Raw genomic sequence first — 25,963 nt, 5'->3', positions numbered from 1 at the left:
ATGAAAGTCTCCATTTTTCATGTAAAAAAAGGTATTATACCCTGCATACCATTTCTCAGAGGTTAATACAAGAGGGAAGAAGGGTCAGCATTCCAAGGTGACCCAGCTCCTCATGAAACTATTCCACTGTGTCCTTGAGTAGCATCAGACCAGAACAGCCAAAATTTGGACTTCTGACTTAGAGAAATATTGCACTGTACTGCCAATTTATGCAGTTGGCTTTAAAAAAAAAAAAAAAAAAACAGGCAAAGAGAGCTTTGACATGCTTTTCCTGGAAAGATTCACTGATTCACTTTTTCAGTTAATATTTGGTAGAGTGCCTTCCAAAGCCGCGGCATGCAATTCTGCCCTAGGACATGAAAGTGTGTGCCATTTAAAACAGTGAGCATTACATGGAGTTTCTGATTGCCAGCTAGTTCGCTTCCCTGATAGGCATTTCCAGATGTGAGGAAAGATTTATTTTGCAACCCCCCCTCCCCCAGCTCCAACTGGTATGTGTGCCTGTCTACACACACACCCAACACCCCTACTTTCTCTCTCGGTGCTTAAAATCATCTGTCTTCAACTTTTGGAAACTGAATTGACACAACAGCAGAATAACTGGCTCTCGGTAACTTTCAAGGGGAGAAGGGCATCACTCTCTCCTCGGGAACTGAGTACAACAGCTTAAAAATAGAACAATGTGTATTGGGTATTTTTCTTTTCATCCTTTGCATCAATAGCAGGTGTACAGTTACAGACACAAAGAGCTAGATTCACGTCTTCTGCACGCCTGCGGAGAATTCCCAGAGTTACCTAGGGAGCAAGAACTGGCCTAAAATGATTAGTAAAAAGACAGTAACCCAATACATCTGTGTGTTACTAACACTGCCATGTCACATGACTTTATTATTCTCCTTCCATAGTAACTCTCGGAGGTAAATGGCCAGTAGAAGAAAGTTTCACCAAGAGCAATTCTTGGGTACCAGTAGACAATATAAAGTTAAAACCTCAAAAAGTCCAATTGGAGTCACTGATTGAGCTACCATGAATTGCAGGCTTTGAAATGGTTACGGTGAAGGTGCTGAGAATTGAAATGCTTCCACTAGAGAACATCACTACAGCTTCATAAACCAAATGTGAGACGCTAGTTTGCTTTCTAATGGATTTTCTTTTTTCAAAAAAAAAAAATAATTATTTGTTTATTTGGCTATGCTGGGTCTTCGTGACTGCGCATAGGCTTTCTCTAGTTGCAATGAGTGGAGAATGCATTTTCTAAGATGGGCTTCTTAAATTGTTTGATGACCTTGGGGCACTGACCTCACATGTGCCCTGGGACTGAATTCTTCATCCATTTTGCAGCATGTCTGTGGTCAGAACGGTATTACTTAATGAGTCAGTTCACACATAAATTTACTGCATGGAAGCGGTACGCCTCGCTAGCACACTTCTCAGCAGCTGCTTGCAATTCTTTCACGTTCCTCCCCAAGGAGATGGTTCATAATAGATTTGAACAGATGCTAGGTGTTTGGCAGCATGGTGAGGGGTACTAGTTTTCAAAATTTGGGGTTATTTCATGTCTTGTAATTGGAATTATTCCTTCAATGTGCTCACAGACATACCTAACCTCTGACTCCACACTTAACCCCCCGTGAGCTCTCCTAACCTATTTATTGGTTCTGATGGCATCATTGCTAAATCCTTGGTGCTCGGAGTCCAATCTGGTGAACATGCACAGGCAGATCTGATTTGGCACGAAAATTGCTCCTTCTTTCTAAATGTACTTTTCCAGTTGTCCCGACAGCAAAGTCAGGCATTGCCAGAAGCCCAGCTTCCAGGTTATCACAGTCCCCACGCTCCCCTTCCCCAGTGCTCCTCTCTTCTCCTGCCAGAATGTGGCTCCCCCGTCACTGCTCTGCCTGCCGCTGGGAGCATTGAAACCAGCCCTGGGTTTTATTTCCCAAGCCTGGCATACAATAAGTGCTCAATAAATTTCTTTCAAATAAGCCAAGGATGGTTCACCAGGAAAAAAGGAAAATGTTTGTGTTTTCTTCTTAATCAACTTTAATCTCAGAATCTTCCTCAGAAGGGCTTCTAATGCCCCTCCAGGAGCCTAGGGAAAGCTGTTTGTATGAACAGAAAATCCGCAGTGTGTTGGATAAGCTGGTAGAAACACTCTCATGCTTCCAAACACTCAGGGGTGGATTAGGGGGCGTGTTTGCCTATCTTGCAAGCTGATCCCCAGCAGATGGTTACTCCATTCACTTTCTTTACACATTTATCTCCCTACTTGAAGTATTCTACATCTCTACTCACTTGGAAGTTATTCCACAAGTCTTCATGAGGCATTTTCTTGTGTTGTGGCCTCAGTAAGACTGTTGAGACACTTCTCAGGGAGCACGGGCTGTACCACTTCCTTTATTTTCCACGTCAAACCTCGTCTGGCTCCGCACTTTCACTGGCTGTGCAGTAAATAGTCCTGACAGCATCTGCCATACGTTTTCACGCTTCATTCCCTTCCGTGTCCTCATTGCTTTGGTGCCCTGAGTCATGCACAGTGGCTATTGTCTAGCTGAGCTTGTTAATTCATTCGGTATTGAGTTCCTCCAGTCAGCTGTGCTAGGTGCTGAAGAAGGAAGTGACAGAGCTGTTAAACAGAGACTCTGGGCTTTGGATGTCCTTCCTCTACGGAGAGACAAGGTGTTTAATCCTGAAAACTTGAAAAGGGGCTAGCTGAGCAGTTCAGAGTAGAGAATTAAAGAACAGGAGGCTCCCTCTGGCTGCATGTACCCACAGTAATCCCTGTTTGTTTCTTAACAGCACAGACTTTGGAATTATCAGACTAGTTTTCATACTGACTAGCTAAGGGGAACATTTGCTTTGGTATTCATGGCTAATCAATGGAGTGGGAAATAATGGTAGTGATAGGAATATTTGTCCAACCTATGACAGGGGACCCAGAGATGAGCCCAGCTGAGATTGTGGCTATGCACATGCTCTGGTGAATTGCAGGCAATGAATTAATGTTAGTGATTACTGTCACTCTCGGACTCTGCTTCAGTGCTGTGAACATCAAATGCAAAGCTACTTTGGCTTCCTTGCTGGAGAGGATCTGGTGAAAGGCCCTTCCTCATTTGTAGATCTCGCATCTGCTCAGAAAGAATTCATTTCCAAAGTCTTGGCCCCAGGTCATCTGATGGTGCTCAAATCAGTGACCATGACTGTTGTTGTTATTCTTGTTCAGCCACTAAGTAGTGTCCAACTTTTCAAGACCCCCATGGACAGCAGCACATCAGGCCTCATTGTCCTTACTATCTCCCAGTGTTTGCACAAGTTCATGTCCATTGGGTCGGGGATGCCATCCAACCATCTCATCCTCTGCCGCCCTCTTCTCCTTTTACTTTCAATCTTTCCCAGCATCAGGATCTTTTCCAGTGAGTCAGCTATTCACATCAGGTGGCCAAAGTAGTGGAGCATCAGCTTCAGGACCACTCCTGGGCTGTCACTAATTGGTAGCCAGTTTCAGAGATCAGATCATGTTGTGTGCCACTTTACCTCTTTTCAGCTACTCTGTGGGATCCCTGGTGGCTCAGCAGGTAAAGAATGCACCTGCAATGCGGGAGACCTGGGTTCTGTCCCTGGGCTGGGAAGATGGAGACCTGGATTGGGAAGATCCCCTGGAGAAGGGAATGGCTACCCACTCCAGTATTCTGGCCTGGAGAATTCCACGGACTGTACAGAGTCAGATACTGCAAAGAGTCAGATACGACTGAGCAACTTTCACGTCACTTCAAAACATGCTCACTGCAGCTCATCGATGTTTCTGAAAAAGAACACCGCTGGGGATGACCCAGGGTAAACAATTAAAAGTGCAACTGAAGTCGTTCGGTTGTGTCCAACTCTTTGCAACCCCATGGACTGTAGCCTACCTGGTTCCTCCGACCATGGGATTTTCCAGGCAGGAATACTGGACTGGGTTGCCATTTCCTTCTCCAGGAGATCTTCCCGACCCAGGGATTGAACCTGGGTCTCCCGCGTCGTAGACAGATGCTTTACCGTCAAAGCCACCAGGGAAGCTAACTTTTAATTTTTTTTCAAACAATTAAAGTCGTCTTATATTCTGTATTAGAAAAAGAAAACTCATTTGCCAAAAAAGCTCATGACCTCCCAGGATTGGGAAAATTTTCTTTGTCCTAAACTTAACCGGCTTCATGGGGCTTCCCCATGGCTCAGTGGGTAAAGAATCTGCTTGCAATGCTGGAGACACAGGAGATACCGGTTTGATCCCTGGTTCAGGAAGATCCCCTGGAGAAGGCAATGGCAATCCACTCCAGTATTCTTGTCTGAAAATCCCATGGACGCAGGAGCCTGGCAGGCTACAGTCCAGGGACTTGCAAAGAGTCAGACATGACTGAGCAATTAACACTTTAACTGGCTTCAAGTTGGTGTACTAATGCAAAGCTTTAAACTACTTTGCAAAGTTTCACGGTGAAGCTTTCATTCCATCCCAGCCTCACCACTATCGAGTGGTGTCATTTCATACATTATTGAGAGCCTCTTGGTTTCTGGGACTCATTTTCCTTAGCCATGACCTAGCCCCAGTCTTCAGTATTTAATTTTGGCTTTTGGTAATGGACGTGGTTTCAAAGGGTGTTTGCAGATTCTGCCTTGGGATTATCAAGTTTCCATAGCATTAAGATGTGTGCAAGTTAGAGACAGTGCCACATGGTTTGCTTAGTCTGGGACAGAACCTGGCACATGGTATTTCCTCAAAAATTGGCTAAATAATGTGTGATTTACATCTGAAGCTGAAAATGGATGAGAACATTGGTACTGCCATTCAGATCATGTTTACGCTCTTCTACTTTAAAGAGGTGAAATGATAATCTTGATTGCAGATTTGTTCTTTGATTGGTCAGTGACTGTTGAAATTTGACCTGCATAACAATTGCTAGCAGTTATTGAGTGTAAGAGACATGCTGGGCATTGAACCCATATACTTGTTATTCCTTGTGCAAGGTCATTATTCTCATTTTCAAATGAGGAAACTTCCCAAGGTGTCCCTGGCAGCAAGTGACTGAACCTGTGTTCAAACTCAGATCTCTTTGTCACAAAAATGATGCCATGCAGAGATGCACTCTGCGGTGCCATGCAACCTCTTATGGGCTCTGGCCACTAGATTTGTACAAGACTGACTGATAATGGTAAAGTACATTTGTTGCCTTAATTTTACTGCCTGTAATAAAGTCTTTTCTCCACATGAGCAAAAATTTCCCGCATTAAGGCAACAAATGCATTTTAGCAGTATATACTTAACTTTTTAAGTCACATGTGGTCGATCATTTGATTATTTGTTGAGAACTTGTCAACTCAAAGAAAGAGCTCCTTGAGAATAGGAACTACTCTTTGGACATCTGCATCTCAGGCCTGGTTATAGTGACGAGTTTAGTAGATTTTACGTAAATAACTCATTGATTTGTGGATCGAGTACATTTGCTTAATTATTCTCACCTGCTAAATTTGCACTTTTTCACTCATCATTTGTGCAACGAAATAACTTTTGGGTCCCTACTGTGATAGCCACTGTATGCATAGCAGTAAATACAGACCATCACGTATACTTAGAATTGAAGGATGGTAACTTAGAAAACCACAAGCTACTATGTATTGGTAGAGGAGTAAAAGTGAAGATGAGTTAAAAGCATACACTTTTGAATAATGGACATTTTAATGATCGGTGTCATTGACATAGCATAACATCTGGGATTGTTTGCTAATGAATTACCCAGTGAACTTTTCTAAAGCCTAAAATAATTATTATGCTATTTCTTTCTCACATGAGTAACTTATGTTTGTATTAATCCTTATCCTGTTTAAATCTCTACCCCATGATGTTACATTCCCATTTAGTAGAGAAAGACATTTATCAATGTATAATTTTTTGGATTAATATTATTGATTCCTTTAGGAAAAGAGAATTATTTCCTAAAGTTACAAAGTCAAGCTTAATGTATTCTCACAAAGTATCCTATAAGAATTCCTTGTGCTACAAAGAATCTTTTTTTGTTTTAAAAATAATCCCTTTCTATAGTAACATTTGGCTGTGGAATTCCTGGTACAATTTATTTTGATTATTCTGAAAATTTCAGAGTCTTCTGTAATACCTTTGATAATAAAATAGCACCTAATGAAACAGTGGTGTGTACTTGAAACTGACTGAATGTTTAGCTCCTAAGGAGTGTTTAAAGCTCCATGGCCACCTGGAAAGATACCTGGTAACATACTCTGATGGTGGTGATGGTGGTTTAATCTCTAAGTTGTGGCCTACTCTTGCAACCCCATGGACTGTAGTTCACCAGGCTCCTCTGTCCACAGGATTTTCCAGGCAAGAATACTGGGGTGGGTTGCAATTTCCTTCTCCAGAGGATCTTCCTGACCCAGGGATCAAACCCAGGTCTCCTGCATTACAGGCAGATTCCTTACCAACTAAGCCACCAGGGAAGCCTGGTGTACTTATAAAAAAGTATTCAAGTATATTTATGAAAAAAACCCTGTCTTGTTCCATTCTTTTAAATCAACAACTTAATGACCCAGAAGACACCTACACTGTGTTTTGAGATGATATAAGCCCCTGAAGAATAGCTTCTACCACATATGCCTCTAAGGATGATTCAAAATGACTTCAATAGGCTGCAATGCTGGATGGAAACCAACAAGATGAAGCTGAGCAGGGGATAAATGCACACTTCTGCTTTTAGATTCAAAAGGCAATTGCACAATCGCAGGATAGGGAGCAACTGAGCTTGGCAGCCGTTCATGCGACTAAAAGCTTAATGGGAACCAACAGTAGGATGTGGTGGCTAAAAAAGAATGAACATAGTCGTGTGCTTCCTCAGTAGAATTATGAATAGTTCACTGTACTCTGCAGTGGTCACACTGCCTTGGGAGTATTTGTTTAGAACCGAGCACATTCGGGAGCACCTTTGACAAAGCAGAGTAGCTACTAAGAGGGTGTTGAATCCAATCCCAGACACATTTATTGGACTCCTGTTTTGAGCCGGCGATGTGCTAACTGGTAAGAGGATAAAGATGTGAAGAAGACCTTGCCAGTCTCTAGCCTCAAGGAGTTGAAAATGTTAATGGACTGCCTGACAGGTAGACACTTGACTGTAAAACAAAGCTTGACTCTGAAGCCAAGAAGCAATAAAGAGAGTGCTCTGAGAATTCAGGAGCTGGACTGGTGGGAGGATTTCCACAGGAAATGAGGACAAGAACGGAGGAAGCCATAAAAGCAAAGATGCAGAGACATGAAAACTCGAGGCATGTCTAGGGACTACTGAGCAGTGTAGGCTGTCCGGAAGAATAGGGTAGCCCTCGCAGAAGATGAAGCTGAGAGATGAAGGTTTGGATCAGAGCATGAGGGTCCTGACTGGTAGACAGTTTTAGAAGGATTACAGGTTGGTGAACTTCTGAAAGGGCTTCCCGGGTGGTGCTAGTGGTAAAGAACCCATCTGTCAATGCAGGAGATGTAAGAGGATGCAGGTTTGATCCCTGGGTCAGGAAGATCCCCTGGAGGAGGGCAGGACAGCCCACTCCAGTGTTCATGCCTGGAGAGTCCCCACAGACAGAGGAGCCTGGAGGTCTACAGCCTGTAGAGTCACAAAGAGTTGGACACAACTGAAGGGACTTAGCACATATGCACACATGAACCTCTGAAAACAATGCCATATGGAGATCGGTTGGAGAAATGATGTGTATTTAGTGTGCAGAAAAGGTCTCTGATAAATGTGGACCGGATTTGCTCTGTGTTCCTCCAGAAGCTAAAATTTATCTCCGGGGGAAAAGAATTATAAAGAACCAGATTTCAGTTCTCTCTATGCACCAGTTTTTAAAAAAATCAAAGCTGGGACTTCCCTGGTGGTCCAGTGGTTAAGAATATGCCTTCTAATGCAGAGGATGTAGGTTCGTTACCTGGTCGGGGAACTAAGATCCCACATAACGCTGGGCAACTAAGCCGTGTGTCACAACTAGAGTGGTGTTCCAAGGAGTCGTTCAGACATAAAAATATTTTTATAAAACAAAAAATGTGCCATCATCATGGCTAGGATATGCGCCATATATATGTTCTGAGGCATCACATGCTGAATTTATTTAATCCTCCAAACAATCCCATGAATTAAATACTATATTATCTCTCATTTACTGAGACCCTGAGAGGCTGACCAGTCACTGGCTAATAAGTGAGGGAACCAGGATTCAAACCAAGCCCACTCTCATTTTCTTCCAATATATACCAAGAAATTTCCTGGTTTTCCTCCCAATTCCATTCCAAATCACTCTGCTGGATAATTCTATGCATTTTACTTGTTCACATTAATATATTTTAAAGTCTTACTTGTTACTAAATACCAAATACATGAGGGTCTTAATGATCATGTCTTTGGCTAGATCATTGAGAAGGTCCTTAATGAAAGGTGAGTGGACACATGAATAAATGAGAAATTTTTAATTATAAAATCAATTAGCATAGCCACTTTCAAAAGAAGTAACTTGCCCTTAATAGAACTTCATTACCTTACTGCCTCTTTCCATTATTTATGATGGGACAGTCTTAGTTATTTGAATTATTTAATAGTCATTTGAAATCGATGTTTTGTAGCTGCTTTTTTTAATCTTATTTATAAACTTTTTATGCCATATTCAGTTTTAACAGCAATATCCCAAGTTCATATTCTCTCTTTTCCATTTTGTGTTACCAGATTTCACTTAAATGTGTCCATGCACTCCTAAAGTCTAAGTTAAAGAAGAATATTACCAATCATGCAATATCAGTCTCAAATCAACCAAACACCATTTCCACATCTTTTCTTTGACAACCTTCTTAGATCCCTGAAGTCTATTTAAGATAACTGAAGTCTGATGTCAGGGGCTGCCCATAATTTTCTTTGGAGAATTTTTTGGGAATTCCTAAATTATCCCTTGAAAAAAAATCAAAATAGGAAATTGATGCTACAAAACTAAAGTAGGATTTGCATAAACAACTCCCTTGTGTAGAAGGGAAAAAAGCTGTAAAGTGTTGCACCACTTCTAGTGGACTATTTCAGGAATAATTCAATTCCATTGTCACCGTTGGCCCTGGGGGCAAAAATGCAGCTTTTCCTGTTCCAAGGAGGACTGTTCTCTGACTTAACCTGTGAGGCAGAGATGAGGTGAACCAACCAGTTCTAGAGTTTACAGTCTTTTTCACTCTGCGAAGTGATACTGCCTTATTGTTTGGGTCAGGTAGTTGGGAGCACAATCTCCCACCCCCTGGGTGCGACTATTCCTTTATAGATTAGATAAGAACAATTGATGAACTTTTAAATGCTGAGAAAACTAATCAGAACTGGAAACGGGGGGGTGGGTCTTGGCCACAGCCCAAGAAATATGCCGACTGAGATAAAAGCACCTTCTGAACTGTTTCTCCATCCCACACTTCTCGGCTTTTAAGTCTCCGTTTCTCTCTTGTCTTTCTTTTCTGTCATTCCCTCAACTCTCTTATCTCCACTGTCTTTCTCTTCTCCTCAACCCCAACTTGATCCCCAAAGACTTAATTTTGAAAACTCTCTTAACTGGGCAAAACATGGACTTACATTTTTAGAAATGCATTCTTTTTTGTAGTACCTAAGACTCTACCTTCTGAATTTAATTCAGAAAATAGTTCAGGTGAGCATGTGAATGAATGGAAGTTGCTCAGTCGTGTCCAACTCCTTGTGACCCCATGGACTATAGCCCACCTGGCTCCTCTGTCCATGGAGTTTTCCAGGCAAGAATACTGGAGTGGATTGCCATTCCCTTCTCCCCAGGATCTTCCTGACCCAGGGATCAAACCCGGGTTTCCTGCACTGCAGGCAGAAAGCATGCTTCCAGGTGAACATATCCTACTCTCAATTCTTCCTTTCTTTTTTTTTTTCTTATAAAGAAATATTAAAAAGATCTTAATTTTAGTTTCGGGCAACAGACTCAACCTCAGTTCATTTCAGGTTGGGTTATGGTTCCAGATTCTTGATGGCAAGGAATTGGAGCAGGGAGGGTGGACCTTAGGTCACACAGTCTGTATGAGTCCTTGGCCCCAGCACCCTTTGCTGCTTCCCAGCCTCATTTCAAGGCCCGGAGTTACACTCCTGCTTCAACTGTTCTGGGATAGGCCAGATGGATTTGGGTTTTAATGTCCATATTTTGCTTTCAGTTTCTCTGAGGCTTTCAGTTCCTTTTTTTTTTTTTTTTTTTCTTTTTTTCCTGTGAGGGACAGGCCTTCCTTGGGAAGAAAGAGCACCCCTTGAGTCTGACATGTTCTGCCATCAACTTGTGACGCCCTTTCATTAACCTGGGACGAGTCTGGCCCCGTGCTGGAACTCAGTCCCATTCAGCATCCTGCCAGCTAGAAAACGTACTGTCTCGATCACCGCCTTCCTAAGAAAGTTGTACGATGCCCAGAACATAAAGGTCTTTTCCGTGGCGAGTTAGGCAACCCCAGGGAAAGAGGGCTGTTATGGAAATGGCCAACAACTCATCCGGTGGTTGGTTGTAAATCATTCTTTGGGGGAATAAAGGCAGAGGGGGCTGGAGCTCTGGCCCTCAAAGAACTTCCTCTCATTAAACAAGAGCAATTTGCTGCTCTCTGCGTGCTCTGTCTGCTGTGAGGGAAGTCACCTGCTTTCCTCATTCACATCAGTGCTTCTGGCAGGGTCTGGTTGAGGGTCCCCCGCCAGGAGTGCATCTTTCCACCTTGTAGAGGTCTCTTCTCAAAGCCAGACTCCACAGGTGTAACTCAGAGTCGATCTGATCAGCTCCTTGCCCCCACTGCCCAACTCTCACTTTTTCTCTTAGCTGCTCTTTTCTGTGGTCCTGGGTTTCCCAGTCTTGGCGAGAAGACAGTCATTCCTTTGTGCTCGGCTGCTACAATGAGGTAACCAAAGAAAGGGTCTTGGTCTGAGGCTGTCAGCTGTTACTAATCACTACTCCCCGGCTCATCACGGGTCCCACTCGCCTCTCCCTCTTGCTCTGCTTAGCACACATAAAGAAGATGAATGACTCCCTGGTTTCTCTTCAAAAAAGCATATTGTGCGGCACATTCCAATACCGTGAGCGAAGGATGGGCTAGTGTGTGGGGTGAATGGGTATCTAAATCACCTCTCCGTGGGCCTCATGCCGGCAGCTGTGGCCTGTGAGACGTGAACCTCAGAGCTGGCCCTCTGAGAGTTTCCTGAGACCACGCTGAGAGAGAGAGGAAGTTGATGTGATGGGTTCCCAAGTTACTGGAACCATTCGTTACAGGGCTGTGTTAGGCTGGGATATGCTGTGTTAGGCTGGGATGTTAGGTTATGCTGTATTTGATGGTTAAGACTAGTGCAGAAAAGGGCTTCCCTGGTGGCTCAGATGGTAAAGAATCTGCCTACAATGCGGGAGACCCAGGTTTGACCCCTGGGTTGGGAAGATCTCCTGGAGAAGGGCATGGCAACCCACTCTAGTACTCTTGCGTGGAGAATCCTCATGGACAGAGGAGCCTGGCGGGCTATAGTCCATGGGGTCACAAAGAATCAGACACAACTGAGCGACTAAGCACAGCACAATGCAGTGAAGACAAAGCTTGACCATTCGGAGGGCCTCACCAGTTGGTTACCCAAAAGGAGGGCACTCAGATGTATCTGACTCTTCGAGACCCCATGAGTTGTAGCCCGCTAGGCTCCTCTGTCCGTGGGATTCTCCAGGCAAGAAGACTGCAGTGGGGTGCCATTTCCTCCTCCAGGGGATCTTCCCAGCCCAGGGATTGAAGCCACTCTACATCTCCTACACTGGCAGGTAGATTCTTTACCGCTAGTGCCACCTGGAAAACCCCACCCAAAAGAAGGATTCTCCCCACCCCAAGGTTAATGAAAAGGACCCACAAACTCTTGGACATGAGAGGTAGCAGAAGTTGAAGCTGGGCCTCCACGTCCCCTCTCTGCTCCCTTCTGTGAAAGTTAATTTTCAAGGCTGACTATAGCCAGAGAAAAGGGATTGTCTGCTCAGTCCTACCACACTGAGAATCAAAGGTGACTTATGATATAACTTTTCCTGCTACTGACAATCATGTCTGTTCCACTACATTTCCTATTTAACAATCTGGAAAAAAGAATGTTTCCCTTTTTACCTTTCCATGGCATTCTACTAGTGAACACCAGAGCTCAAAAAAAGACTTTTGTTGACAAGCCTCAAGAATTGAATTAAAAAATCAACTTGGCTGACAAAGTGATATGCCAGTGATACATTTGTTAGGAAGCATCTTTGTCCTTCTCAGGCAAAATAAACTCATAAAACTAAGTGGTGTCATAGGTGAATGAAACGCCAAGGTTTGTGATGCTGTGAACAGCCATAACAGGAAGGAAATATTGGCCAGGGGGAAAACCTCTGTGAGAATATTTGTGATTTAATTGACTGTGAATTCCATAAAATCATCTCAGCTCTTTGTGGAAGATGGTTTAACTCTCTTCACCAAGAATCACTGATTAAAGTAAAAGCCTTCTTGGCTCAAAATTCCATGAAGCATACCTTTTCTAAAAGTTTTCCCTTCATTATAGTGTCTGTAGAATTTCTGTTCAGATGAGTTGACCAGATTCCAGCAATCAGCACCGTCATTTCCTTGATCTCCGTTAGAGATGGGGTGAGGTCTTAGGTGGAGTGGGTGGGCAGCCCCAGGGGAACGGAAGCAAGGTGAGAGGGTGGGAAGACCGTAGCTCATGGCTCCTTTTTCAAGCCTCTACTCTCAACTGAACGTGGGTATGTACCAGTGTTTGCAAACTCTTTTTTTTTTTTTTAACCAGAACCTGCAAATACCATACAAATGTATTTTACACTGTGACCTGGCTGCACACAGACATACACACGTGCAGCTGAAAAAAACTTCACAAAGCAGTATTTCCCTCTTACCCTACATGATACACTGTCGTTTTCTATTCTATCCTGTTTCATTAATAGGATAAAAGATACTAGCTCATGACCTACTAAATTGATTTCATGACTGGCATCTTAAGCACTTATTCGACCTCACCTCCTCTTCCATTCCCATCTTTGTGTTGGGTTTTTCATTTATTTGCTCATTGTTCTGTTACTGTGTGACAGATAGGACTATAGCAATTACATAAGCTCATCTGTAAGAGTGAATCCTGTTAAAGATGGCAAAGAATAAAAGAGCGGGGGAGGGAGAGGGAGCTTTCTTCATTCCCACGCTACAGATAAGGAAACTGAGACTTACAGAGGTCACAGGGCATCCCAGAGCTAGAAGTAGTATCCAGGTATTCTAACCTCAGAGCCTGAAATCTTAATCACTGTGCCACAATTTTTTAAAAACAATGTGCTTCTGAAAATGCCTGAGGTTGGCCTTAAGTAGTTTGAAATATTGACTCTTCGATTAAATTCTAAGGCTTTAACCAGCTTATTCATTGTGATGCAAAATTATGATACAATTTCTAACCTAACTAAGATTTGCCTTCTGTTCTAGAACCCCTAGAATCATCGAACTTATTTTTTTTTTCCAATCTAGTTTATAAAGAAGCTGGAAGAAAATATTCGGGTAGGAAAAAAACTTCACATAGTTTTAGAAGGAGATTTAAAACAATTTGTTTCATGCTTACTCCCACCCCCTCACACCTTTCCTCAGAGCTTTTTCTTCTGCTGTGTGTGCTGAGGGTCCAGGGTGCCCTTGCTCCAGCGATGGGCAGATGCTTTAGGACACAAGAGCTCCTTTTTCAGCCTGTAAATATGAAGTACATTGTATTTTTTAGAGTTTAACTTTCTTATTGGAAAAAAAATTACCTTTTATTCAAATGAATATGGCATATACTACCACTCATCCTTGATTTCCTTGTTATAAGTTTGCCCGTCTTAAAATTCTAGGAGGCTTGAGAACAGGCAGCTTTCGTTAGATGAGTGTCTGAGAAACCCTTGGTAGAGAAGGAGTATATCTAAAATTAAACTAAAAACTAAAATAGAGCAATATTCTTGAGGCAGCAGTTGCCACCCCCTCCCTTTTCCTTTCTTTCTGGGCCTGATCCAGTGGCCCTGAAACAACAATGAAACACCATCAGGGTGAGTAGAAAGAGCAGTCTTAACAGAAGGCTTCTTCTTTAGATTTCACATTTCAAAGCCAGAAACAGGCATCACTGGAGGAATATACTGAGACCCCTTAATGTATAAGACAGGCTTTTAGCAGATGGAAGACTAAAATCCATGCAAAGCCTTAGGAACTTGACATTATTTATATGTTACCCTTTAATACTTGACTGAATACATATTTCATTTATCCAATAAGTCATACCAAATATTATACCAGAACAAATCTAATTTACAATAGACTTACAGAGTTCCATATACATATTTATTGAACACTCCCTCCCCATCCCCGTCTTGCCCCAAAACGTGAATTTCATGCATTTTTGTTGTGCTAAACTGATTACTTAAACACTATCTTCATAAATAAAGAGGTAAATGCTTACTGACCCATTTGCATTAAGAAACTCTCTTCCTCTCTCTTCAGAGTGACTGCTGCCTAAAATATTCAGGTGTTTGAAGCAAAGTCTAAATCTTTTGCATTCTAGAGAATGTCTTGTTCAGTTTTTTTTAAATGCTTAACTCATGGGTAAACATATAATAGGTTTGCAGACATGAATGATTAATTACTTTTTAAAAATCAGTTTCTACTGGAGTATAGTTGACTTGATTACTTTGTTGACGACTGGTATTTGATGGGTTTGTTTTTAGAAAAGACGACAAGATCCATGTGCCCACGGTCAGCAAATATCCATGATCCTCAATGCTCCATTAGAACATGTTCTGGGCTCTTTTTCTAGGAATGATGAGGAATTTGAATGGATTGATCTGCGCTCTAGCTAGTCCTTCTGGTGACCAGTGTGGTCCACTTCACCCCAAGGTGGGGGAATGTCAGAGTTTTTCCACAGTTACCTCCATGTGTGCAATTTTCTTCTAGCCGGATGGCTCATTTCAACATTGAACTCAAGTGCAATAAAGTTAGAGAAAGCTAATATGGATAAAAACGCATGAAATGTGGGTGACTCCTAGCTTGTGCATAAGGATTGAGATATAGTAGAAAGGGTACTCCCTTTGAGTATGGGTTCAAATCCTGCCATTACTGTTTACTAGCTGTGCAACACTGGGCAAGTTACTTAACTTCTCTGGTCTCTTGTCTCTTTACCTTTAAAATGGTATCAACAATATCTGCAACATACAGTTGTCATGAAATTAGATGTGCCACTGGTGAGAGGAAGAATTTGGTGAGTGATTTAGTGGATCAGCACAAAAGTTAACTCAAAATATACAAAGCATATAAACTTACAAACATGTCATTGTAATTGGAAGAACTATGACAGAGCTGTAATTAATAGGCAATATACTATTTCTTGGGGTTCAAAGAGGATCTCAATTCCAATGACAGATTGTTTTCATAATAAAGATGTCAGGATATCTTGAATAGGGTTGGCTCAGCTAAGCCCAGATCAGATGCAGGAAAAGGGACCAGTTGAGATCATTATCTTTACTACTTGCCCTGGAATGTGTTTCTCACATACGTATTTAGATGAACACATAGTTGTCATAACATACTCCCACTAGTACCTGCATACCCAAGCGACCTCGTTCACCCTCACCCCAGTGCCCTTTTCCTCCATATATTTTAAAATGTCGAGGCTCCATGCAGACTTCCCCCTTCTCAAACATTTAGAGCACTTCCTGCCAGAGTTCCCTTTTCTACAAAGTGATTTAGTGCTTTACCCTTGTGCCCAGACACTCTGACATTTGTGTGCCGCGCTTTGTCTGGAATTTCGGGAGGCTGGAGAAAGGAGATGCCCCAGAGTTGGAGTGAGAGACAGGGAGAATGACAGCCTGCTTGTGTGGAGTTTCGCCTTCCAGAGCCTTTCCTCCATTGCCTTTGCTCCTCCAGCATCAAGGCTGTTCTCTTGCAGCCCAGTATTGTGACAGATTGCCCACACCCATCCTACCTTTGCCCTGATGACAGTGTGTGGCTTTGCTTCTAGCGGTCCCTTCAGTTTGACAGACTCTCCTCAGAGAAAAGGGGAGAGGTTAGAGTTGGAAGGAGGAGGGGATGGGGCACTGGGGTCCCCAGAGCAGAAGTCAGCAAGCAGCCCCGCCTGAGACACCAGACCCTTTTAGAAGAAGCATCTCCACTGAGATGTGGTTAATAAAGATACCCACACACACCCCTGCCTTTTCTAAAACGTTAGCAGTTGCTGCTTTATTCTCTTTCACAGGATCAGGGTCAATATGCAGAGGTTGGTGAGGCCTCTCATTTGACCATCGATTCTCCTTCTGGGCTCATTGCTAAAAAAACAATGCTTCAGTGTTTGTCTTCATCTATTTCACAGTTGGAAAGTATGGAGTAAATACTCATTGGTTTTATTTTTTTAATTAACTTTATTTTAGAAAAGAAAAAAAAAACACCTATAAACTTTGTTTCCTAGAGCTGATGGCCCTGTAGCTGTGAATTCCGGAGGAACAGTCCCCAGCCCTCCCCCATGGTGGGAGGGAGGGAGATTTAAGCCTCCTCCTTTGTCTGCCACGTTGGTTTCCAGTGCTGTGCCTTGACCACTTAGCGCTCTCTCTGAATAGCTATAGGTCGGGAGTAGTGGGCAGGAGCGGCAGAGAAGAGTTGGCGTGAGAACGGAACAGCACCACAGAATAGAAGGCGAGAGGGAAAGAAAGCATCTCGGAGGAAGAGAATACTGCCGCCTGGTACCCCTAGCAGAGATATCCGGCCTTTTGTGCCCACACCACTCGCCCGCCGAAGAATTGCAGGCTTCAGTGGTGACGAGCTCAGGCAATGATGGGAAAGAGAGTGGGCCCCTTCTGGGAGAAATGATTTCAAGCAGAGGAAAGCCAAGATATTTTGAGACACCATAGGAGACCTGCGGATGAACCTGGGGGGATGGGACCACGTGGATTGAGAACAGATTAGCCCATTTCTAATGATGGTAAAGTGTTGAAGTGGCGCCAACCCCGCAAGTGGGTATTAACCCTCGGCTTCAAGAAGCCTAGGGCAAGGATGAAAGAAGCTAATTTCACTGCCTTAAAACCAAAATTGGCCTTCTCATTTGTGGGAGCTGTAGGTGGTTTTCTCAGGGGCAGAAAGTACACTAAATTCAGTTACATAAGATCTGGGCTCAAGTTCCCACTTCATTTTACCTGGTATTAACTAAGAACTGAGAAATTTACTTAATTGCTTTTTAATCTGCCTTATAGATTGTTGTTAAAAATAAAAATATAGCAAGTACTACATGCTTATTATGAAAATTATGAATGATTTGATTCAAATACACGTGAAATTATAAATTGGAGATCATGGCTTCAATTCCCATATAAGCTCATTACCATTATCAAGATTTGGGGGCAAACCCAGCCAGTTATCTGGCATTCATGGACATTATGCAATATACTTTACCTTACTCTAAATACACTGATATAAAGAGTCACTACCTACATATTGAACCACTGTTAGAGTCTGATACTGATCATTGAGCTACAGTGTAAACTTTTAATATATTTATAAAATTATGATTTTGCCTAATAAAATAGTTTGATTAATTATGATTAGATGATGCTATAATTGAATCTTAGTGTTTTAGGGAGTTTGGGGGTGAGAAAGAAAAAAGACAAATGAGGAAATGGTTAATGAAACAGAAGAGCCCATATTATGATTACAAAAACTTAATCTTTTGAGAGTTTTGGGTTAGTTCCAATTTTTTTCCATCCCAAGAGGCATGGAGATGTGTTCCATTTGCTAGAACAGTTAGGGAAACATTCACCATCATGCCTCCTCTCTCACAGAGGATCATACCTTGCCTGAGGTAGACTTTGAAGATGTCCTGAAAAAGAGGGGAAGAATGTTTCACATGAGATAAGGTATGCCAGGCCTGTGGGACAAGGTGGAGGAAGGCAGAGAGCAAAAATGAGAGGAACCTCACCAAAATTACTGTTTTTAAAAACTGTTGATGAGATGAGATAAAATGAAACAACAGAGAAGCTATTTGAGAACTTTGGCCTACTATAAATGTAAATTGAGGATAACTCAGTAAGTGAATAGAATAATAGCTTAAATTTTACATTAAAAATAAAAAAAAAACTTACAAGTGCATACATAAAATAATAATTCTTATAAAAAAATTTAATGGTAGTTACTCTGTGTGAGTCTGCAGAGTGCTCAAAACTTGAGATATGCTTAGATTATCCTGCCAGAAACCTTTTTTAAGGTGTCTCTTCATACACACACACACATATACACACAAACACACAATACTCACTAATTCACACTCATAGCTTCCCCAACTAGTAGCAACCTAGGAAAGAATTTGATTGCCCCTTCAAACCATCAGAGAGTCATGTGAAATCAACTCTTGCGCCAGAAAATGGGTGATCACGTGTTAGCTGACACAGCTGGTGCCTAGCCATTCTATGGCTTTTTCCCTTCACCTTTTGCAATGCCCTGATTCAAATTGGTGCCAAGTTCTCATAACATGTATAAAATCCCATTTCCGGGTGGGAGAGGGTTGGGGAGTGAAAAAGGAAATGCTCTTCCCATTACCTTCCACTGGACAATTCCCTGAACTGATTTCCTGAAAATCTCCTTCTGTTTGCCTTCCCTAGGAATGGCGGCCCTAGATAGTAAGGCATCAGGAAAGATGGGGATGCGAGCTGTAGTCTATTACATGACTACGACCATCATTGCCGTGGTGATTGGCATAATCATTGTTATCATCATCCATCCTGGGAAGGGCACAAAGGAAAACATGCACAGAGAAGGCAAAATTGTACAAGTGACAGCTGCAGACGCCTTCCTGGACTTGATCAGGTACGTCCTTGCAAGCCCATCCTTTTGAGTATATTTTGACCACCTCTCCTCTTTCGGGGGCAGCTGATCAAACCCTAGAAGAGGTATCCAACTGAACCAGTCCTGCTGGGCTTGAAATGAAGATCACATGTAACAGAAATGGAAGTAAGGATCCGTTTTCTGATCTCATGTGAAAGAGATAAAAAGAGCAAGGAAAAGATAAAGATTTAGGAGCCCTGCTTTTAGAATTCACGATCTGAGCACTCAGTCCTCTTAACTGTGCAGCTTATCTTGGAATATTAATATCAATAGTTCTTTTGTGTGTATGATTTTTTATTGAAGTATAGTGTTGTGCAATTACATAAGTTACAGATGTACAACATAGAAATTCAAATTTTTTTACAGGTTATACTTTGCTTATAAAATATTGGCTTTATTCCCTGTGTTGTACAGTATATCCTTGTAGCTTATTTTACACCTAGCAGTTTGTACTGCTTGCTCTTCTACCCCTATATTGCCCTTTCCCTCTTCCCTCTCCCCGCTGATAACCACTAGTTCTCTGTGTCTGTGAGTTTGCTGTTTTTGTTATACTCACTAGTTGGCTGTACTTTTTAGATTCCACATATATAAGTGATAATCATATAGTATTTGTCTCTTTCTGACTTATGTCACTTAGCATAATGCCTTTCAATAATTCTCGACCTGCCTTTCTCAAGTCTTACTGTTTAAGGCTATTTTTTTCCCCAAGTATAGCCTGTTCATTGGACTCTTCTAATTTGGAACTTGTGATCTGTATCACCATCCATTATACACAACAATTTATTTCCAGAAGGGACCTTAGAGATCGTCTGATCTCACCTGTCCTAAGATTTTCCTTTTGTACTATTTATGAAGAAAGGATTTGGCAAATCAATAATAAAAGATGACTTCTTTAGCATTGTTTTTATATACAAACCGTATACTGATTACAAATTAGTTTTATCTAATACTTGAAACAGACCCAATGATATAGTCTGTTTTACACAGAACTGAGAAGTAAGCCTAAATTTGATCCTGGCACTTCCCTGCCTGCTCTCTATCCACATTTGCTTTTGCATGGGGCAGGTCTTAGAGGGAAGCATGTTGCAGGCTCAAAAGGATCACTGAACAGGGAGTGCAAAGGTGTGGGCTGGGTTAAGGGAACCTACAAGTGATGGTGAAACACTCGGGGACTATCAGCAATAGGAAATTGTTTTGTTACCACCTGTTGCTTTGAGGTCAGAAAGGGAGCTATTCCTAGAACTCAGGATAAGCTGTAGCCTTGGGAAAGGCCACCAAGGACAGGGGCTAGAGCTCTAATTTGGAGGAAGGGAGCTATTGCCCAATCTAAGAGAGAGAGCTGGAAGAACCTATACATCTACTTCTCTCTCCCACTGCTCTCTGTGATCTGTCAGCCCCTCCCACTGGAGAAACCCAACAGGAAGCCAGAAGGCACGGGGGCGGCCTCGCAGGCACAGAGCAGGATGGCGGGTAGATGGAGAAGGACAAATGGAAGATACCCTAGCACAGACCTCGAGGTGTCCCACCTGCTCAACAGTCCAGCCAGCAGCCCATCCAAGCTGTCTTCCCAAACCTAGCTCTTTCCTCCTTACTTTCCAATGGACCTATTTGCAGAGTGACTGGCTGGCCAGTCCTAGATGTCTACTCTAGGATTCCCCACTGACCATTTGAAAGCAGCTCCTCGTAGCAACTCAGTGCCATCTCAAGGAATGGGTCCATGGCTGGTGGGTTCAGGAGTGAGTTGGACAACAAAGGACCTCTTCAGCAGCACCTCTCAATACCTACCACGAGTGATTTTGTAGCATCTGTGTGTAAGCACTATACAGCCCCCTCTTGAAAGCTTTTTCCAGGGAGTTAATGGCAATTATCTGAAGGTAATAAGCCATTCTGTTTTAGTTCATACCAAGTTGGCACCCGATGACACTGATTTTATTTAGTTCATACAGTTAATTAAAGCTTTTCACCATTTTTTTCTGGGACTTTACCTTCAGGTAGTCTGGATTGGGGGTATTTTATTATATTCTCTTTGTGTATAATTTCTACTCCTTGTTTAAAGATCTGGCATCTTGTCATTCTTAGATGCTTTTCTGCCCCTCCTTGCCCCAGTGACAAGTACAAGACTAGCCTGTCCTCCCGCATACACCTGGTTTGAGCATTTATCTTGGAATCTCCTAAACATTAATCTCAGGGTTCATAGAAACAGACCCATAGAGCATATATGGGAAGAACAAAGGAACAGGATGGTCTAGGCAGTGAGAAGAGACAAGAGTTTATAACCTTAATATATTGCTGGAATCTCAGGCTCCGACCAGCTGCCCAGGTCGTGTCTCCTCCACAGGCTTCCATCTTGGAGCCCTGGTGATAGTTAAACCCATCTCCTCTTTAACAGATGAGCAAGCTGAGACCTCCATGGATGCCACAAGTCACCCAAGGTCACACAGCTGGTTAGAAACTCCCCAGTGAGAGTGCTGACTCTTATTCCTTCCCCACCATGAGCACAGACACTGGTCTGAGGAAGTGACAGATTCTGCCACCTGGGCCCCAACTTCAAGTTCTGTGGACCATCTATCTCCCTGTTGGTTACCAAAGGGCTAGAAGCTCTAACCATTCAGAGTCATTATCTCATCCCCCAGCGTTCTTTGGGAGGACTTTGTGGAGAATAAAATTCCACAGTCTGACCATGACATTTGATTCAGAACATTTGGTCCCTAAACACCCAGCATGATACTAAAATGACCCCTATTGAATGACCCCTAATAACCCGCCCCAGTCAACCAGAATGCTTATGCTAAAAGGCATTTCCATTTTCACTTGGGTTCTTCCTGGGCGCAAGATTTGATGTCTGAATTTAAAAAATTCATTTGTCTGACAAAAGGACAGATTAGTTGAATTCGGGACTTAAACTGAAAAATATGAACTACACGGACCACACTTAGGGATGACCTATGTCCCATTTCAAAACTATCTACCAAAATCTTTCTCTTTTTCCATTTGCCGCTTAGTTGGATGCAATCTTTACCTTACACACAATGAACAGGTATTTAAGGAACTAATTTATTATTTGGAAAGTTTCAAGTGATCATTATTTTCTTTGCAGGAATATGTTCCCTCCAAATCTGGTGGAAGCTTGCTTTAAACAGGTAAATACTCTACAGCCGTAAATTCCCCTTTGAAATTCCTCTTTGGCAAACAGAGCGTGGCTGTCTTTTTGATTGAATTTACTTTTTTTTTTTTTTTCCTGTTTCCCTGCAATAAGAAACACTTCCTTTGCCAACTAGATGGAAAGCACTAGAGTTTTCTGGGGAATTGGGAGGGGAGGGAGGGGTCTTCCCTTGTAGGGAGGGGAGGGGGGAGTCTTCCCTTGTATTGAAGGCTTATTAGTTGCCAGACACTATATGTCTTGCATACAAATGGCTCATTAAGTCTCTGTTAATTGTTAAGAAGGCTAATCAGGAGACTTTCTCCCTTCCTCCATATCCCATACACAAAAGCTCACCAAGCACACAAACTCCAGTATAAAATATATTTACAACTTGCTTCAAAGATTAGGGAGATTATTCAAGTTTCTGGGTTTGATTTTAAAAGTCAGTGGGTTGTGTTTTTTAAAAGTCTGTTAAGGGCCTTATGGATTCTAAAGGAGGAACCATGTCAGAAAGGATTGCCACCATCATGTATTGAATGTCTGCTCTGTGCTAAGCACTAATGTTATATTTACTCCTCACATAAATATGATGGGTATCATTGTCTTCATTTCATCAATGAGGCAACTCATCTGTGATCATTCAGAGGGGTCATGTAACAGGCATTCATTTCACAAGGAGTAAATGCCAGACCCAGAATTCAAACCTATTGTGCTGATTCCAAATTCTGTCATCTTTCTGCTTCTACATTCTGTTCCCCTTCCTGGAAAGCGGTATCCAGGCTGATACGACACTTCCCAGGAGGCCGTAGTGAGCGTCAGTTCTTTCTAGCACCAAGTCCAAGCAACCCTTGGCTCTTTGTGTTGAACGCACAAATACATTTTACTATTGGGGGATAAAATGAATAAAGCTCATTCTAACCTCAATTGAATTTTTAAAAAAAGCTTCGTTACCCAAAATATTAAGAGGGAAACAATTAGACATTATAGTTGTTAAATAGTAGTTTCCAAACATTTCCCCAGATGGTGTCACTTTACCCTAACCCTTATACTTGGGATGTGTAAAATAAACAAAACCAAACCCTGACCTCATGGAAGACCAAGTTTTCCACTCTTCACTTTTCTTCCCTTTTTAAAATTTGTATTGACCATTTTTAATAGTCAATTTTGCACATACTGCAAAATTCAAACAGAATTCTTTCTTTAAAGAGAAAAGGCTGACAAGGCAAAATCTAACTCTTTTTATTCAAAACAACTGTAACCATAAATAATAATCCCCTTTCAATCCAGCCAGCCAACCCCAGCACCATGGGGCTGATTCTTCCAGTTAGTCAGCTGGCACAGGACGAATTCAAAAACGTTGATTTCTAGCACACCAGAAAGGTGCTGACTCACGCAGATTTATTGTATTCAATATTTGGTTTTGGATAGCACTTACATGATTTTGAAGGAGAAGCAAATGTATCGTCCCAGATCTATTTGTCTTAGATCAGAATGCAAGTGAGGTTGCAATTTCTGTGTAGGCTACAAACTGTCTTAGGGGAAAGAGTTGGAGGTGTAGGAAAGGCTAGTTGGGATTGAAAATTCACCCTAGACAGTCTAAAACTGGGGTGCACTAAAATGCATAAGCACCCCAGTTGAAGAGAGATTTGACTGCAATAGGAGACAGAAGGGGGCCAGTTTGTTAAAATGACCAGCAATGCCACTGATTGTTTAGGGATGTCTACAGTATTGACAGCTAGTCATGTCCTTGTTTGGAAATGATAGTTTCCCACTGCACAAAAAAAGTCTCCCGTACTTTACCAATACTCTTGGTAAAGTGATGGCCAAGCATTCCATGTACAGCTGTGCTTTCTTCCCCTAGACTCTAGATCCAGTCAGCATCCATAGATTATTACTTTCTCTGGTGCTTTAGTACCATCAACGTGAAGGCCAGAAATTCTGTTCTTATTAAAATCATAGAGAGATGGGTTTGTTTCAAATGGCCATAGGAATACAGTCAGCATCTTCTGTCTGGGGCATCTATGCAGAAATTTTGGTATAAAGACCATCTCGCCTTTTTTCTTTTAAGATTTATTTATTTATTTATGGTTGCCCTGGATCTTCACTGCTGCTCACAAGCTTTCTCTAGTTGCAGCGAGCAAGAGCTACTTTCTGGTTGCAACCCACAGGCTCAGTAGTTGTGGCACACTGGCTTAGTTGCCCCACAGCGTGTGAGATCCTCCTGGACCAGAGATGGAACCCATGTTCCCTGCATTGGCAGGTGGATTCCTAATCACTGGGCAATTAGGGGAGCCTCAAGACCATTTCCTGAGTAAGAGGAGAAACTCCTCTGTAGACTTGAGAAGTGGGTTGTCATCCTCACCAATCAACACCTCTTCTTAAGAAATGATACAATCAGGAATACCTGGAGGAATGTTGTTTAGGGATATTAAAATCCATAATATTCACCAAAATCTCCAACTAAGTCTAGTTCCAGAAGAGCTTTATTTGTGAGTATCATTAGCCAACATTAAAATCTGTGTTTTAAAATTTATCAGATGATCTCATATATTGTTTAATATGATCATTACAACAACCCTGTGAGGTGGAGTCAGCCCAGTGACCCCTGTTTTGCAGCTATGGGATATGAGCAAAGGGAGGTTAGGTGATTTGCCAGTGAGCACATAACATGAACCCATAGAGGATACAGGGATTGTTGTGAAGATCTTTTAATTTTTAAAAAGCCTATTATAGTCATTTTATTAGGGTTTCAGAAACATGCATATGTTTACTCCAACATCTTCAACCTCTTTCCTGTTATGATTTGCTGTATATTTAAGTGTGTGTGTGTGTGTGTGTGTGTGTGACTGTACTGAGGAAGTAGTAGAGGTTTGTCACAGATTAGATAGATGATAGATATAGATAGATACTTTCTATAACACAGTTCTCTCAGTTCAGGGTAATGTATATCATTACAGAAAACGTGAGCAGAAAGTACAAAGAAGAAAAGAAAAATCATCTTTCATCACTATTGTGTCTTTTCTGTTTAAGTTTAAAACCAACTATGAGAAGAGGAGCTTTAAAGTGCCCATCCAGCCCAATGAAACACTCATGGGCGCCGTGATAAACAATGTTTCAGAAGCCATGGAGACTCTGACGAGGATCACAGAAGAGTTAGTCCCAGTCCCAGGGTCTGTGAACGGGGTCAATGCCCTGGGACTAGTTGTCTTCTCCATGTGCTTCGGATTTGTGATTGGAAACATGAAGGAGCAGGGCCAGGCCCTGCGAGAGTTCTTTGATTCTCTCAACGAAGCCATCATGAGATTGGTAGCAGTGATCATGTGGTATGTATTTCCATTTGCTCTGTATGCTCTATAGAAGATGCTTATTGCCATCAACTTGTGTTCTGTTCTGAGGAAGATGCCACCAGGCAGAATGGCCAATTGCAAAGATTTCATCCGGGTAAGCATAAGAAAATCAGTGACTTTCTGGGCTGACAGTAGCCTTGAACATATCTGTGAACCTCTTTTCATTAGTTTGCTTCCTTGGTTTTGAAAGATGTCAACTCCTCTATTCCAGTACTGATGGCATCCCATTGCTCATTCCTTCTTTATAACGAATTAGCTATTCATTCAATACATACTTTTTTATTATCTCCTCTATCAGTTCAGTTCAGTTCAATCACTCAGTTGTTTCCGACTCTTTGCGACCCCGTGAGTTGCAGCACACCAGGCCTCCCTGTCCATCACCAACTCCCGGAGTTCACTCAAACTCACGTCCATCGAGTTGGTGATGCCATCCAGCCATCTCATCCTCTGTCGTCCCCTTTTCCTCCTGCCCCCAATCCCTCCCAGCAACAGAGTCTTTTCCAATGAGTCAAGTCTTCACATGAGGTGGCCAAAGTACTAGAGTTTCAGCTTCAGCATCATTCCTTCCAAAGAACACCCAGG

General features: G+C 42.2%; 1 protein-coding gene across 2 annotated transcripts in view; it reads left to right on the top strand.

Moving 5' to 3' along the window:
* The window catches only part of SLC1A3 (solute carrier family 1 member 3), an 80,658-nt gene that overhangs the window by 46,118 nt on the left and 8,577 nt on the right, over positions 1–25,963 (top strand). For both annotated transcript variants that reach the window (XM_018065700.1, XM_005694788.3), the window contains 3 exons: positions 18,670–18,874; positions 21,990–22,032; positions 25,065–25,357. In XM_018065700.1, coding sequence (XP_017921189.1) covers positions 18,672–18,874; positions 21,990–22,032; positions 25,065–25,357 — 539 coding nt within the window. In that variant the 5' untranslated portion in view covers positions 18,670–18,671. The remainder of the gene's footprint in view (positions 1–18,669; positions 18,875–21,989; positions 22,033–25,064; positions 25,358–25,963) is intronic.

This window comes from Capra hircus, chromosome 20, assembly GCF_001704415.2.
Source record: "Capra hircus breed San Clemente chromosome 20, ASM170441v1, whole genome shotgun sequence".
In the NCBI taxonomy this organism is placed as follows: domain Eukaryota; kingdom Metazoa; phylum Chordata; class Mammalia; order Artiodactyla; family Bovidae; genus Capra; species Capra hircus.
The sequence above is the reverse complement of the archived record's forward strand: the minus strand, read 5'-3'. Positions and strand labels throughout refer to the sequence as shown.